Genomic DNA, 15,068 nt, shown 5'->3' with positions numbered 1-15,068 from the left:
AGCTATTATTAAATCTTTAATTACATAGAAAATTAAAAATGACACATAAGAAATATAAAATATATATACTACAATATTTTAAACAGATCAAATACAACAATATATTTTAAAGTTAATTTACCCTCCAAAGGGAAATCCCAGCATTCTGAGCCTCTGAGTTTGGACAATGGTGACTGAGCAAGAACATCCTGACTTACAGTTAACAACTTTGTTATCTGAAACCAGGACAAGAAAATAATTAGTTTAACTGAAATATATATATGTATAAATTGAATCAACTAAAGAGGCACTGTCTATTACTCTACATAAATATTCTGATAGTTTTAAAGATTTAAATTAATGCTTAATTTATAAGAAGTTAAAATACAGTTGTAATATCTTCTGATGATCAAATAAAATAGGTAAACGAGGAATCACACTAGCTTCCAAAATACTATTCTCTAGCCTGGTCTTTTCACCTTCTAATCTTTCTATTGCAAGCTACAATTTCATAAAACACAAGCTTTTCATAACTGTAATATGCAAAATACAATAATGGCACTTGTCACTCATAAGTAAAACTCCATTACATTCAGGCTGGTTCACATCACCCACAGATTAAAACTTTGCAACTCAACTTTATGGAGTTGCTAAACTTTCTTCAGACATGTTGCATTATTTCATAAGATATTTATATAATATATATATATAATCTAAATATGGTACTACATATATGTATATACGATATGTTAACACACTATTTCTTCTCTGCATTTATTTTTATGAAATACTCCAGACCTATCTGGAATAATATCTGGCTTTATTTGAAGCCATTCCTTCTTGTGTGTTAGTTCCTAATGCATTTATTTTAATTATTATATTACTCAGACATATATAGGTATTTGTCTAAACAGCTGTCTCTTCAACTGCATAATCCTCCTAAGGTCATTCATTTTCTTTCTCTTTTGTCTTTTTTTCTTTAGAAAAGGTTCTTCTGTGTTGCCCAGCTATCCTAGAACCTACAAGGCGAACCAGCTGGCCTCAAACTTGTGGCAATCCTCCTGTTCTGCATCCATGTGATGGGATTACAGGCCTCTGTCCACTACACCAGCATTAATGACTCTGTATCTCTGATATATATAAACTCACAATAACCTAAATTTTAAAATGATGCAAAAATATAACAAGTTAGAAATCACTTGTTTAAAACTTAAATTACCTAAACTTATACTGAGTATTAAACAGCATACACTAATCATTTAGAAGGGAGCCCCAGCTCAGTAGCAGAGCACACTTCTTAGCATGTAACAGCCCCAGCCTCAATTACCAGCCAACTCCTCAAAAGGCACTAATGTCAGCAATAACCTTTAATCTGCTAGTGTTTCTGTAAGAAAAGCCTAAATCAGGAGGACAGGATGAATTTGAAGAAAGTATGCCTCAACTCTCACATCACTGGCTTCTCGAAGGGAGAGCTAATCTTCCTGAGTACCAGTAACTTCCTATTTATTGCTTTTCTGTATTAAAAGGTATTTCTTTGTAAATTTGTTCACTTGAAAAAAAATTTTTTAAATAATTTACTTTATTTTTGTGTACTGTTGGGGACCAAACCCAAGACCTCCTGCATAAGATACAATCACTCTACTACTAAACCATATCTCTACCCCTTCTGTTAATTTATTAATTTGAAGAAAGTCCTACCAAGTCACCTAGGGAGAAACTGAACTCACTCTGAAGCACAGGCAGGCATTAAATCCTCTACGTTTCTGCCTCAGCTTCTGAGGGTGGTTCCACCAGGGCTAGCACACTTCATCTTTTCAATTAGAAAACGAAAGAAGTAAGACAAAGGCTTCAGGCTGTTTCAAATCCATGGACCCTGTCATACACAGGTTATACATATTGTATTTTTCAAGAGTTCCTCTTTTGAACTCAGTATCAATACTGCCCATACCACATGGTAACCTTATATTGTGATACCAAAAGAAAGCCCAAACTGCAAAATCATATTCCTTCCCTTTAAATATGGGCAGGCCTGTGACTTCATACAATTCATACAAAAATAATATTTTTAAAAGGAAATATGCATTGCTAATAGACAAGAATATTAGCCGACAGTGGTGGTGCACGTCTTTTATCCCAGCACTTGGGAGGCAGAGGCAGGTGGATTTCTAAGTTTGAGGCCAGCCTGGTCTACAGAGTGAGTTCCAAGACATCCAGGGCTACACAGAGAAACCCTGTCTCAAAACCAAAAAAAAAAAAAAAAAAAAAAAAAAAAAAAAAAAAAAAAAAAAAGACAAAATATTTAAAATGAGAAAAGAGAAAGCTAGAATAAGACTAGCAGTATTGGACTGGAATGGTGACTTATTTTTTAATATTTGTACAGACAAAAGATGGAGGAGTAAGCGCAAGTGCATATGATTTTCTAGTTCTGTCTACTAAGAATGCTTGGAACCAGTGTAACCACTCCAATGCCTAAAGTATATACTGCACCTAGAACTGGCTTCCTAAATAAAATTCTTCAATTTTAAAAATAAATACAAGTTAAGTGTGTGGATAGTCTTGCTGATCACTGGACTAAAAGACACCTGCACTGCACTGAGATTGGTAAAGCATACCTGAGTGTCTGTAGGGTGTTTCCAGAGATTTAAACCATGAGAGCTGACTTAATCCATAACATAACTTAATGATGGGTGGAAAAATCTCAAGAGACGACTGGAAAACAGATAAACTGTAGACAGTGAACCCTCAGTAAGAAAGTAGCTCACGGGGGCATGCCATTGAAGCATGCTATTCTGGCCCTGGACCACTTCTATTTCCTCTTGAATCCTGCTAACTTGAAGTGAACAGCTTTCTCCACCATACCCTTCCTCTAAGTTTCTGCCTTGTCATGGCCTCAAAAACCAATGTCTAAAATCTCTGAACTATGAGGCAAAATAAAATTCCTTCATTTAAAGTGTTTCTCTAATAAGTATGCACAGCAACAGGCTACAAATTAATATCCGGCAGTGCCAAAACTTAACTTATAATGCTAAAAGAAAGCACTCGAAAAAAAAAAAATAGCACTATGTCAAAAGGCTACAGGAGAGCTGGGAAAAGAGACTATTCAGTATACTACTCTTTTTTGAAAGCACAGAAACCTAAATTTAGATCCCAAGAATTCACATTAAACATGTGAGTATATATAAATCTATGTATCCATATGTGTGGTGTGTGTGTATGTATGCATGCAATGGTAGCTCACACCTTAAAATCCTAGCACTGGAGAGGAAATCCACAAATTCCTAGGGTTCACTGAGCAGCCCATCTTACCTACTTCTCAATTCCAAGTACAGCAAGAGATCCTGCCATAAGTTGGGGAGGGGTGGGGAGAGAAATACCCAAAGAATGATTACTTGAGGCTGTCCTCCACATGCAAGCATACACATGCCCTTGGCACATGCATGTACATACAAATGACTACACATATAAACATAGACACATATACCACACAAGGAAACACCGGAGCCAATTTTGAAAGATACCCTATTGCCAAAACTGGAAAGCTTTGACCATCAAAAATCATAAACAGTAGATTACAATAAACAGAATTAAATAAGTATCTGATGGCAACTTGATATAAATAAATGAAAGAAGAGGGACAGCTCTCCTTTCCAGAAAAATTCCCATTAAGAAATAAAGAAGGCAGTGCACCCCTTTAATCCCAGCACTCAGGAGGCAAAGGCAGGCAGATCTCTGTGAATATGAGGCCACCCTGATCTACAAAGAGTTCCAGGATAGCCAGGAAGAAACCCTGTCTCAAGAAAAAAAAAAAAAAAAAAAGAAAGAAAGAAAAGAAAAAGGAATAAGGAAGATACATACTATAATTGATCTTGGTCAAAAGACAACAAATAAAGGAAATAGAAAATCACCAAAAGAATTCAACTAAGATCCACAAATAGATGGCAAAATAGTAGGCAAAAATATAATACTATGACTTCCTGTCTGGACCAGAGCACTGAGCAGATCTTGGGTGGCAGCTCTGGCCCCAATCTCCAAGAACCCAGAGGAAGCGGGGATCCCAGGTGCTCTAATTTGGGCAGTATCTTAGGTAAGCAGACAGCAAGACCTGCCCCAAACAGGGAGTAACTGAGGACCCCATAAGGACCCAGGAAGTCACTCCCAGCCTGGAGCACTGGTTCCTTCCTGTCTGGACCAGAGCACTGAGCAGATCTTGGGTGGCAGCTCTGGCCCCAATCTCTAAGAACCCAGAGGAAGCAGGGATCCCAGGTGCTCTAACTTGGGCAGTATCCTGTCTGCGATTGAGCACTGAGCAGATTTTGGGCCCCAGCGCTTACCCTAGTAGTTACACCCACCCCACAAAGTTCTGATACAACCAAGATGATAGGAAAGACAGGCTCCAGTCAGAGACAGGGCAGGTAGCACTAAGGAGATACAGATGGCAAAAGGCAAGCTCAAGATCATAAGCATCAATAACCCAGGGTACTTGGCATCATTAGAACCTAGTTCTCCCACACTAGAAAGTCCTGAATTCCCCCATATCACTAGGAAAGCAAGATTCAGATTTAAAATCACTTCTAATGATGATGATAGAGGACTTCAAGAAGGACATAAATAAGACTCTCAAAGAATTTGAGGAGAACACAGGTAAACAGGTAGAAGCCCTTAAAGTGGAAACACAAAAATCCCTTAAAGAATTACAAGAGAACACAACCAAACAGGTGAAGGAATTGAACAAAACCATCCAGGACACAAAAATGGAAGTAGAAACAATCAAGAAATCACAATGGGAGACTACCCTGGAGATAGAAAACCTAGGAAAGAAATCAGGTGTCATAGACACAAGCATCACCAACAGAATACAAGAGATAGAAGAGAGAATCTCAGGTGCAGAAGATATCATAGAAAATATTGACACAACTGTCAAAGAAAATGCAAAAAGTTCTTAACACAAAACATCCAGGAAATTCAGGACACAATAAGAAGACTAAACCTAAGGATAATAGGTATAGATGAGAGTGAAGATTCCCAACTTAAAGGGCCAATAAATATCTTCAACAAAATTATAGAAGAAAACTTCCCTAATCTAAAGAACGAGATGCCCATAAACATACAAGAAGCCTATATAGAATACCAAATAGACTAGACCAGAAAAGAAATACCTCCCATCACATAATAATCAAAACACCAAGTGCACAAAACAAAGAAGGAATATTAAATGCAGTAAGGGAGAAAGGCCAAGTAACATATAAAGGCAGACCTATCAGAATTACACCAGACTTCTCACCAGATACCATAAAAGCTAGAAGATGCTGGACAGATGTCATACAGACCATAAGAGAACACAAATGCCAGCCCAGGCTACTATACCCAGCAAAACTCTCAATTACCATGGATGGAGAAATCAAGATATTCCATGACAAAACCAAATTTACACAGTATCTTTCCACAAACCCAGCATTACAAAAGATAATAGCAGGAAAGCTCCAATACAAGGAGGGAAATTATACCCTAGAAGAGCAAGAACGTAACCCTCTTCCAACAAACCCAAAAGAAGATAGCCACACAAAGATAACTTCACCTCTAATAACAAATATAACAGGAGACAACAATCACTGTTCCTTAATATCTCTTAACATCAATGGACTCAATTCCCAAATTAAAAGACATAGACTAATGGACTGGATACATAAACAGGACCCAGCATTTTGTTGCATACAGGAAACTCACCTCAGTACAAAGGACAGACTCTACCTTAGAGTAAAAGGCTGGAAAACAATTTTCAAGCAAATGAGATGAATATTGTTACTATCATAGGCATTGCTCCTGTATAACACATTTAAGAATACAAGGCTTAGACCCAGTCCTTCTTTAACTTTTTTAACTTATTTGAGATGGTTAGACTGTGAGTTACGGGCCTATAGCAAATTCATGGCTTTGAGTTTATTGTTAGGGAGTTTTCTGTATTTTCTTTAGAAATAGCTGAGAGGAGTTAACAGACAACAGTCCAGATTGCCTTACATGGATAGTTGGTTTTCAAAACATCAGAAATCCACAGAATTGACGTTACAAACATTTCTGTATTAATGTTCATTTTGATTAGAGACCTGTCTGCTCCTGACAGCTTCCTGTCTTGGATTCTAAGAAGAAATTGAGCATCTTTGGAGTTATTTCCAATTGTGGTGAGACAGTCACTAGGCAAGAATTGCCTTTTGTCATCTACAGACAAATTACTGTCCAGAAAAGGACATACTTGCAGAATAGTCAACTGATTTTATCTGCCAAGATAGAGTAATCAGCCCTTAATAATTCTGCATCACTAGGTCTGTCAGATGATCCTGGGCCAGAAGGCTGAAGATCGGATGCTCCAACATTCTGTAGTATAGAAAACTGTCCAGGTGTTCAGCAGTCTCTATAAATTGGCTATGTTTCAGAAGCTATGCTTTGTGCTTCCCATAATCTCAGTTAACTCAGTCATTCTGGATTTCTGATGGGGCTGAAAACTTATAGTCTCATAGCCAATCCTTGCTATTTACTTTCAGAGAAAAGATTTGAGAGGATGGTTTTCAGCTGACATTCATTCTAAAGCCAAGAAAAAAAAAAAAAAAAAGCCAGGTTCAGAACTAAGTCTTTTATTTAGGAGAGATGACAGAGGTTCTGCTTAGTCAACAAAATGATGGACTGGGTATCTTGCACCTTACTGACATAAATTGGTATAGTTATGCTCTAAGTGTATTTTGAGAGAAAAGTTTTATTTTAACGGAAAGGGTGATATGTAGGAGGAGCTAAGGTGGGAGGAGTACAGAGAGGAGGAGTAAGGAGAGGAGGAGGAGAAGGAGAGGAGGAGCTAGATGATGAGAGAGAAAGAGAGGGGGGCCGGACACCTGAAAGAGGGGGGAGGCGGATGTTCACATGTCTCCACCAGTCAAAGATAGTTGATATATCTAGATTAGGTATTAGGTTACGCTTCTGATTGATATTGAGCATTACCAAACTTATAAAGCCTTTGGTTGACATTTAAAAAATTGTATAAAAGCAAAAAGGAGAAGGAGGTATGGGATAGGGGTTTTCTAGGGAGGGGAAATGGGGAAAGGGGATGGCATCTGAAATGTAAATAAAATATCCAATAAAAAATAAATTAAAAAAAAATATATATATATATATATATATATATTACCATTGCATTAATTTGCAGTCTTTTCCAAGACACCTACTAATGATAAGGAGAAAATGAGCAACTGTACAGGAGAGTAAGCAAGAGATACTGCCTTAACCAAACAATCACACACATACAGACAAACAGGCGCACATGTAACACACACACCCCATTTCAGGTTGAGGAATATTCTACAAAGTATTATCTAGTTCTTTTCCAAAGTGTCATGGCTATAAAAGCAACAACACTAAAGAAATGTGATAATCAGACAAGGAATTAAGAAGGTATAACAAATAAATGAAATGGAGACTCTTGAAATGGATCTACAGGCTAAAGTATGAGATCAAGGCTAATGTCTTATTTTTTGACAATCATACTATCATTATATAAGATATTAACATCAGAATAAACTGAACAAATAGTATACAGGAATTCTGTCCTGTTTCTGTAACTTTCCTAAGTCACAAGTTATCTGGAAATAAAAAGCCATACTAAAGAATATGGAAGGGGTGTGGCTTTAGTAGCAGAGTACATCCTCACCATTTTCAAAGCTCGGGGTTGGATCCTCAACACTGTGAAAACGGAGAAAGGTTAAAGAAGGAACCGGCAGAAGAACTCAGGAGAAAAGCGTTTGACAGCGATTTATTAATTCAGTATTATGGATTTATTTCCCAGGCTAACCTCAAACTTCTGCGCACAAGAGACCCTCCTGCATCAGGTACAGTGTCAGATAACTTTAATCCTAGCACTTGGGAGGCAGAGGCTGTCTCTCTGAATTTTTAGGCCAGTCTTATCTACATAGAGAATTCCAAGCCAGCCAGAGCCACACAATGAGAGGCTTAATCAAAAAATAAGTAAAATAATAATGATAATGAGGATGATGAAAAATAGAGAGAAAAGAGAGAGATTATTACAAAGAACTGCTGAAACTCTCCCCTCATGCTCTCTCAACCTCATCTCCAGCCTGTTTGCTCTTCCACTTTCTATTGAGAGCTGAAACTGAACAAGGCTCTCAAGAGAAAATGAACAAATGCCAATGGCTCTCCAATACCATGAACAAAATACATTTATTTTCTTTAATTCACTGCGCCATCTCGCTGGCTTAACACTTCTTTTCTTTACAAATTACCAGTCTCAGGTATCCTCATCGAGTAACAGAAAAACAAGCTGAGTCACTGGATACAACAGTTTCTGATCTGGCAATATAAAATAAAATTATTTCTATCATTTACCCAACTTAATCTAAATCCAACATTTTAAATGGAGAAAGCACCCCCTGCAAACTGTAAATCAACCAATGAAAACCAATACCTAAAACAATGTTCTCTACATGGTCACCTAAGGCACTACTGATTCCCTCCCATCACCCTCCTCTGCCAAATGCTACAACTGCATAACATAAAAAATGTTCTCAGTTAAGGCTAAACATGTAGCCAGAAATAGTACTGAGTGCCTTTCATCCCAGTACTTGGGAGGCAGCTGATCTCTGTGAGTTTGAGGCAACCTGGTCTACATAGTAAGTTCTAGAACACCCAGAACCACATAGTAAAACCCTGTCTCAAAAAAAAAAAAAAAAAAAAAAAAAAAAAAAAAAAAAGATACATATAGATAGATACAGAAAAAACACATGAATAAAAGAGTGCATGAAAGCAAAAAATTTGCTGGGCAGTGGTGGCGCACGCCTTTAATCCCAGCACTTGGAGGCTGAGGCAGGAGGATTTCTGAGTTCGAGGCCAGCCTGGTCTACAGGGTGAGTTCCAGGACAGCCTGGGCTATACAGAGAAATCCTGTCTTGAAAAACCAAAAAAAAAAAAAAAGCAAAAACTTTTATCTAATAAAAATTAATTATTGTGTGAATCAGGTTATTCCTACATTTAAATCACAAAATGCTGGGGGGAGGGTGTCTCATTTTTTTAAAGGATGACTTTAAAAACGTGTTATATAAGTAGAAATTAGTAATTGTTTTTGCTAGTTTTGACTTTTTGACTTATACAGAATAAGTGAATAATTTTTTTATTGATACATTCTGATATACTGTCATCTGAGTACTTGAGAGGTAGAACAGAAGAATCATTCTCAGCTATATAATGAGCTCAAGGATATCCTGTGCTACATGCTGTTTCAAGAAAATAAAGCACAGGGCTGAAGAGACAGCTCAGTGGTTAGAGCATTACCTGCTCATTCAGAGGACCTGGGTTCAATTCCCAACACTCATATGGCAGCTCACACCTGTCTGTAACTCCAATACCAGAGGGCCCAACATCCTCATACAGACATACATACAGGCAAAATACCAATGCACATAAAATAAAAATAAATAAATAATTTTTTAAACAAACGAAAAGAAAGCACAGGTTCTGGAGAACTGGCTCACAGGTTAAGAGCACTAGCTGCCCTTCCAAAGGACTCAGGTTCAATTCCCAGCACCCACATGGTGGGTCAGCCACAACCATCTGTAACTCTAGCCCCAAGGAATCCAACACCATCTTTTAGCCTCCACAGGCACCAATCGTGTTTGTGATGCACAGACATACATAGAGGCAAAATACCCATATGCATAAAAATTAATTAAATAATTAGTTAAAAACCTAAACTAAATAAACAAGGGCATAGCCTAGGTATCATTTTCAGCATAGATCATGAATATAACTCTTCTAAATCTTATCATTCATTTATACTAAAATAATAATGGATATAAAAAATATAAATTACTACCAAACCATGAAAGAAACTCTTCTAAATCTTAATTCTTAATAAATGAACATGAGACATGCTATTCATTCACCAAAGAAACACAGAACTATGCCTTATGTAAAATCTAAGACGAGCACTGGAAGGTATACTGATTACCATGTAATAACTTAAGTCAAGTTCAAGAAAGAGTTCTGTGCTCAACCCTCAGTGAATTAGAACTGAGTTTTACCTAAAATGCTGATTAAAGTTTACAGTATATTTTAATTATACTAAAAAGAAAATAGCACAATGGTATTGGTACCAGTAACTTCAAAGACCATAAACACATGAACACATACCTTCTGTAAATCAGCTGGTGATGACTTTTTTCCTTTTCCCCTCTGTAACAATCTCTACAAAAATGAAAGACATAATAAAAATCGTTACTTAATATCTAAATGACAGAATTTAATGAACAGGATCCTTTTATATCTTTCCCTTATTTAAAATTGTTTGTTTGGCTGGAGAGATGGCTCAGTGATTAAGGGCACTGATTGCTCTTCCAGAGGTCCTGAGTTCAATTCCCAGCAACCACACGGTGGCTCACAACCATCTGTAATTGGATCTGATGCCCTAGTCTAGTGTGTCTGAAGATAGCTATAGTGTACTCATATAAATAAAAATAATTTTAAAAAGTGTGAACTTAAAAAATAAAATAAAATTGTTTGTTATGCTTGTAATACACTGATATGTTCTGTAGATCCTAAAGGGCTATGCCTAAAAGACCAAGAAGTCTGCCATGTGTCAGTACAACAGATTGTCACAAAAGTCTCCAGCAAATGTCTCCAGCATGAGGACAATTTAGAGGAACTAAACAGAAATTTCCTGATTAAAAAAAAAAAACGTCATAGCCGTGGTAGAATCAGATGATTGGGCAGCAGTATTCTACAAAAAGATTTCCTTCCAGTAGTCACTCACACCCAATCAATCAATCAATCTCTCTCTCTCTCTCTCTCTCTCTCTCTCTCTCTCTCTCTCTCTCTCTCTCTCTCACACACACACACACACACACACACACACACCACTGCATAAACAGAAACACTTTAACTCTTTACTCATCAACATTTTTCAGACTTCCTGTGGATTTTACTTATATGAATTCTCTCAATCAGCAAATGCTTGCTTAATAACTATCATGTGCCACTCCTATCAGGTGTAACAAGGCTAAGCAAGTGAATATAAACAATACTGAGCAAATCAGACACAGCCAAGATTTCTTATAGCAATTATTACCCACAGTCTGGGTATGATGGGTCATACCTTTAATCCTAGCACTCAGGAAGAAGAGACAGGTGGGTCTCTGTGATGTCAAGGCCAGCCTGGTGGTCTATATATCAAGTTCCCAGACAGCCAAGGCTAATAGTAAGATCCTGTCCAAAAAGGAACTGTAACCTACCAAAATTATATAGCAGATTTCATAATAAAAACTGCATACAAATGCAAACCTATACACATAACACCAAGACATCTACTTGTGGTATATTACTATAACTCAGCAAGAAAAGAATTTTTGTCAATAAATGATGGAGAAGCAATCTTTGGTTTGTATGCTTGAGTACATGTATGTAATGGACATGTAGGATGTATACAAGCCTGTGTGCAAGATGCACACATCTCTCAATATGTAGGGAAAACAGAAGACATCAGGTTGTCCTACATATCATTCACTGCCTTATTTGAGACAAGGTCTCTCACTGGACCTGGAAGGCCAGCAGCCAATATGCCTGTGACCCTTCAGTCTCTATCCACCATAGTGCTAGGACTACAGAAGCATTCAGCTACACTAGTCGTTTCTTGGATGATGTTGTAGATTTGCACTTAGAGATCCACTTGCCTCTGCTTCCCCGGTTCTGGTATTAAATGTGTGTGCCACCACACTTCACCCAACTTCTGAAATATAAACCTCTCATTCCACACTTGGCCCTGAACCCTTTCCTTGACTCCACATCCTGTCACTCACTTTACACTAAGTTAGACTAAACTTATTTTCCTGCTGCCTCCTACTGCTTAGTATCATTGGATTCATTATCAACTTTAGTAACCCCAACCACTGCAAACTCAACATTTTTTTTTCTTTTCAAGAAAGGGTTTTCCTGTGTAGCCCTGGCTGTCCTGAAATTTGCTCTGTAGACCAGGCTGGCCTCAGACATCTACCTGCCTCTGCCTCCCAAGTGCTGGATTAAAGTGTGCATCACCATGGCTGGCTGCAAACTCACATTTTAAAACTCTGAAATTACTTATGCCCTTTTTTCAACCCAAATAATCTCCCATTCCTGAGCTCCATTTAAAACTCCATTTTCATAATGCCTCGCCTATATCACAGCAAGCCATGACTGCAATATTAACTTCTCCAACTTATTTCGTCTTCATCCCCACTTTCCCCATGTCATCAAATCTACTCCATCCCCCCTCTTCCAGCACCTCATAGTCTCAGTTATAGCTTACCTGATATATCGTTAACCATCTCTCTGCTGACCTTTCCTAGTCCCTTGCCAATCAGACTTCATATTATCTTCTTTCTAACCCTGTTTCCCTACTTTAACTTGTGTAACTTTCCCTCCTCTCACCTCTCAACTTATTCCTGTGGCCTACTTCCTCCCATCACTTAGTTCCTTCAGCTTCTTGAAATCTGACTTCATCTGTTGCTATTAGAACACATTCACCATGAAAAGTTGTTGCAGTAAATCTCCAACCCAAATATGACCGGTCAAAGAAAACACAACTCAATAATTATGAATATATTCTGCAAGCCTAGATTGGGCAGATTCACCACTTCACTACGCTATTCCCCAGCTATGAGACCCTTATAACTTGCAGGTTTTCCAAGCCATGCACTTGTCCTTCTACCTCCTGCTTCCCCGTCATCCTCCTCCACTGTCCTCTGCAGTCTTCTCTCTCTCCTCTCACTTCCTGCTCTCTTCCACCAACCTTTATTCCTCCACCTCCCCTTCTTCTGCACAATCACTGGTTCCAGCCTTTATTTTATAAATTAAGGTGGGCAGAAGGTTCACTAGAATTCACCTGTGTAATGATTCACTCCTGTGCAGCCTTCCCAGGAAAGGGGGAATAACATCAAAATATAAGGCCGAGGCGATCCACAACTTAGTTTCCTTCAGCTTCTTGAAATCTGACTTCTCCTGTTGTTATTAGAACACATTCACCACAAAAAGTAACCTCTATTGGCAAATCCCTCATACGACTTTCTCTGAAATGCTTACATTCCCACCCTCTCCTCCTAATCCTATTCCCACTCTACTAAGTGACTGGCAATGTCTCTTTTCTCCATTTTCAAATTATCTGACCTTGTTTTTATTCTGGGTTTTATTGTTGTTTGGGTTTGGTTGTTTGTTTGTTTGTTTGTTTTGAGATGGGTTTCTCTCTAATATAGGCCTAGCTGGCCTAGAACTTGCTAATATAGACCAGACTGGCTTTGAAGTCACATGGTGCTGGGATTAAAGACATGTGTCACCATGCCTAGCCCTTTATACTTTCTATGGACAATTCCACTCACTTCAAACTGCCTTAGGTATCATCTTGGAAAATAATGCAGATTCACCATATTTAACTGCAGCTTTTCAATTTGAACTTAATCACAGTCCATTGCTTTTGAGGAACAGGCCAGTGGAGGAGTTTCTCTGAGGTTCCTGATGTACAGAGAAGGCACTTAGTCCCTTCTCTAAAATAGGTACATGCTTGCTTGACAAGGCCAGTAATGGCCAGGGCCTTGCAGGAGCTGCTGTTTTCCAAGATTCTGAGACCCCAACTTTTCCCTCACACAGACAGTGAGCACTTAGTCTGTGATGCACTTGAGATATCTGGTGTTCTCTTTGTGAAAAATTGCTTGAGTAGCTTCTTGCAAACTGACCCATTAAATAATAGTTTTCTGCTGACTCAGCCATTTCCCCCTACAAAACTGTATAAGATGCTGTACTTCTTGAAAAACTTGCTTGGCATAAGAAACAGCTTGCTCAAGACCTTCCAATGCAGGCTGCTCCTAGTCTTACCTTCTCATCCCCTGGTTATCAACCTTAGGACCCTGGCACTAAAGAAACAAATTGTGGTCAGGTCACATAGACTTCTAATACTGCCAAAACATATTATCACCTGGACCAATTGATTGCATGTTAGAAAAATGTATCATGGGACACTAACCCCTCAAGATGAACTGAAGAGGAAATCAAGAAGCACTCAGCTACATTTTCACTTATTTTATTGGGGGTTGGAGGAGTCATATATATACAGTATCATGTGGAGGTCAGAGGACAATGCTCAGGAGTAGTCTGTCTTTCACACCAAGTGAACTCTTTTGTCAGCTTCGGCAGGAAGCACCTTTACCACTGACCATCTCACCAGTCCTCACAGCCGATTTCTTCTTTTTCGGTTTTAATTGAAATAAAATTCTATCAGTTTCCCTCTTCCTTCCTCCCTCAGCCTCTCTCTGCTACCTCGCTTGAAAGGTACTTTCTTCATGAGCCACATGTACAAGAGCACACAAAGAATTTATAAAACCTGAAGGTATTTTTGGTCTTTGGTTTTAAACAACAAACTAGTTTTTTTTTGGCCATGGAACTTTTTTTCCCAAGGTAGGGATAATTAATGTAAAATGGCAGTAAGAGATGTTTAATGTATAGATACTGTAATAGAGACCAGAGTTTTTAATTCTGGCCTCTTTCTAACACTAGCTTTTACTAACAGATGCTTAGAATCCCAGTTTCATCCATAAATCAAAAATAATAAGGGTTTTAAAGAATTAAAGTTTGTCACACCAAGAGTGCAGAAGGTGCACTCCACCAATGTCATCTTCAGACCCTTGAAAACTAGATTGCAGACTGGAACTGAGCTCTGGTGAGTAAGTGAATAGGAAGACAGAGTGTTGGACCACCGGTTTTGATGATACATGAATCTCAGGGTGATATAGAAAGAGGTCACTCTAAAAACAAAGCAAGAAACAATGGGTCATGCTAAAAGTAGGTAACTTACTCTGCTACAACTGTTTTCCAGGGACTGGAAGAGATGGCTCAAGCAGTTACGCACATTTACTGCTCATGCAGAGGACATGGGTTTGATTCCCAGCACCAACAAGGCAGCTCACAACTATAAGTCCAGTTCCAAAGGATCTGATATCCTCTCCTGATCACCACAAGCACCAGGAACAGCATGGTACACATGTGTGCATGAAGGAAAATACTCATAGACATAAAATAAA

At 38.2% G+C, this 15,068-nt stretch overlaps 1 protein-coding gene across 1 annotated transcript in view; it reads right to left on the bottom strand.

Annotated features, from left to right (window-relative positions):
* The window catches only part of Senp7 (SUMO specific peptidase 7), a 77,032-nt gene extending 64,706 nt beyond the window's left edge, over positions 1-12,326 (bottom strand). The window contains 4 exon segments of the mRNA XM_076942489.1: positions 121-215; positions 10,162-10,191; positions 10,193-10,215; positions 12,308-12,326. Of these exon segments, the coding sequence (XP_076798604.1) occupies positions 121-215; positions 10,162-10,191; positions 10,193-10,215; positions 12,308-12,326 (167 nt within the window).
* Between the last annotated feature and the right edge of the window lie 2,742 nt (positions 12,327-15,068).

The sequence above is a fragment of the Arvicanthis niloticus genome, chromosome 12 (genome assembly GCF_011762505.2).
Source record: "Arvicanthis niloticus isolate mArvNil1 chromosome 12, mArvNil1.pat.X, whole genome shotgun sequence".
Taxonomy (NCBI): domain Eukaryota; kingdom Metazoa; phylum Chordata; class Mammalia; order Rodentia; family Muridae; genus Arvicanthis; species Arvicanthis niloticus.
This window is presented reverse-complemented; position numbering and strand designations above follow the sequence as displayed.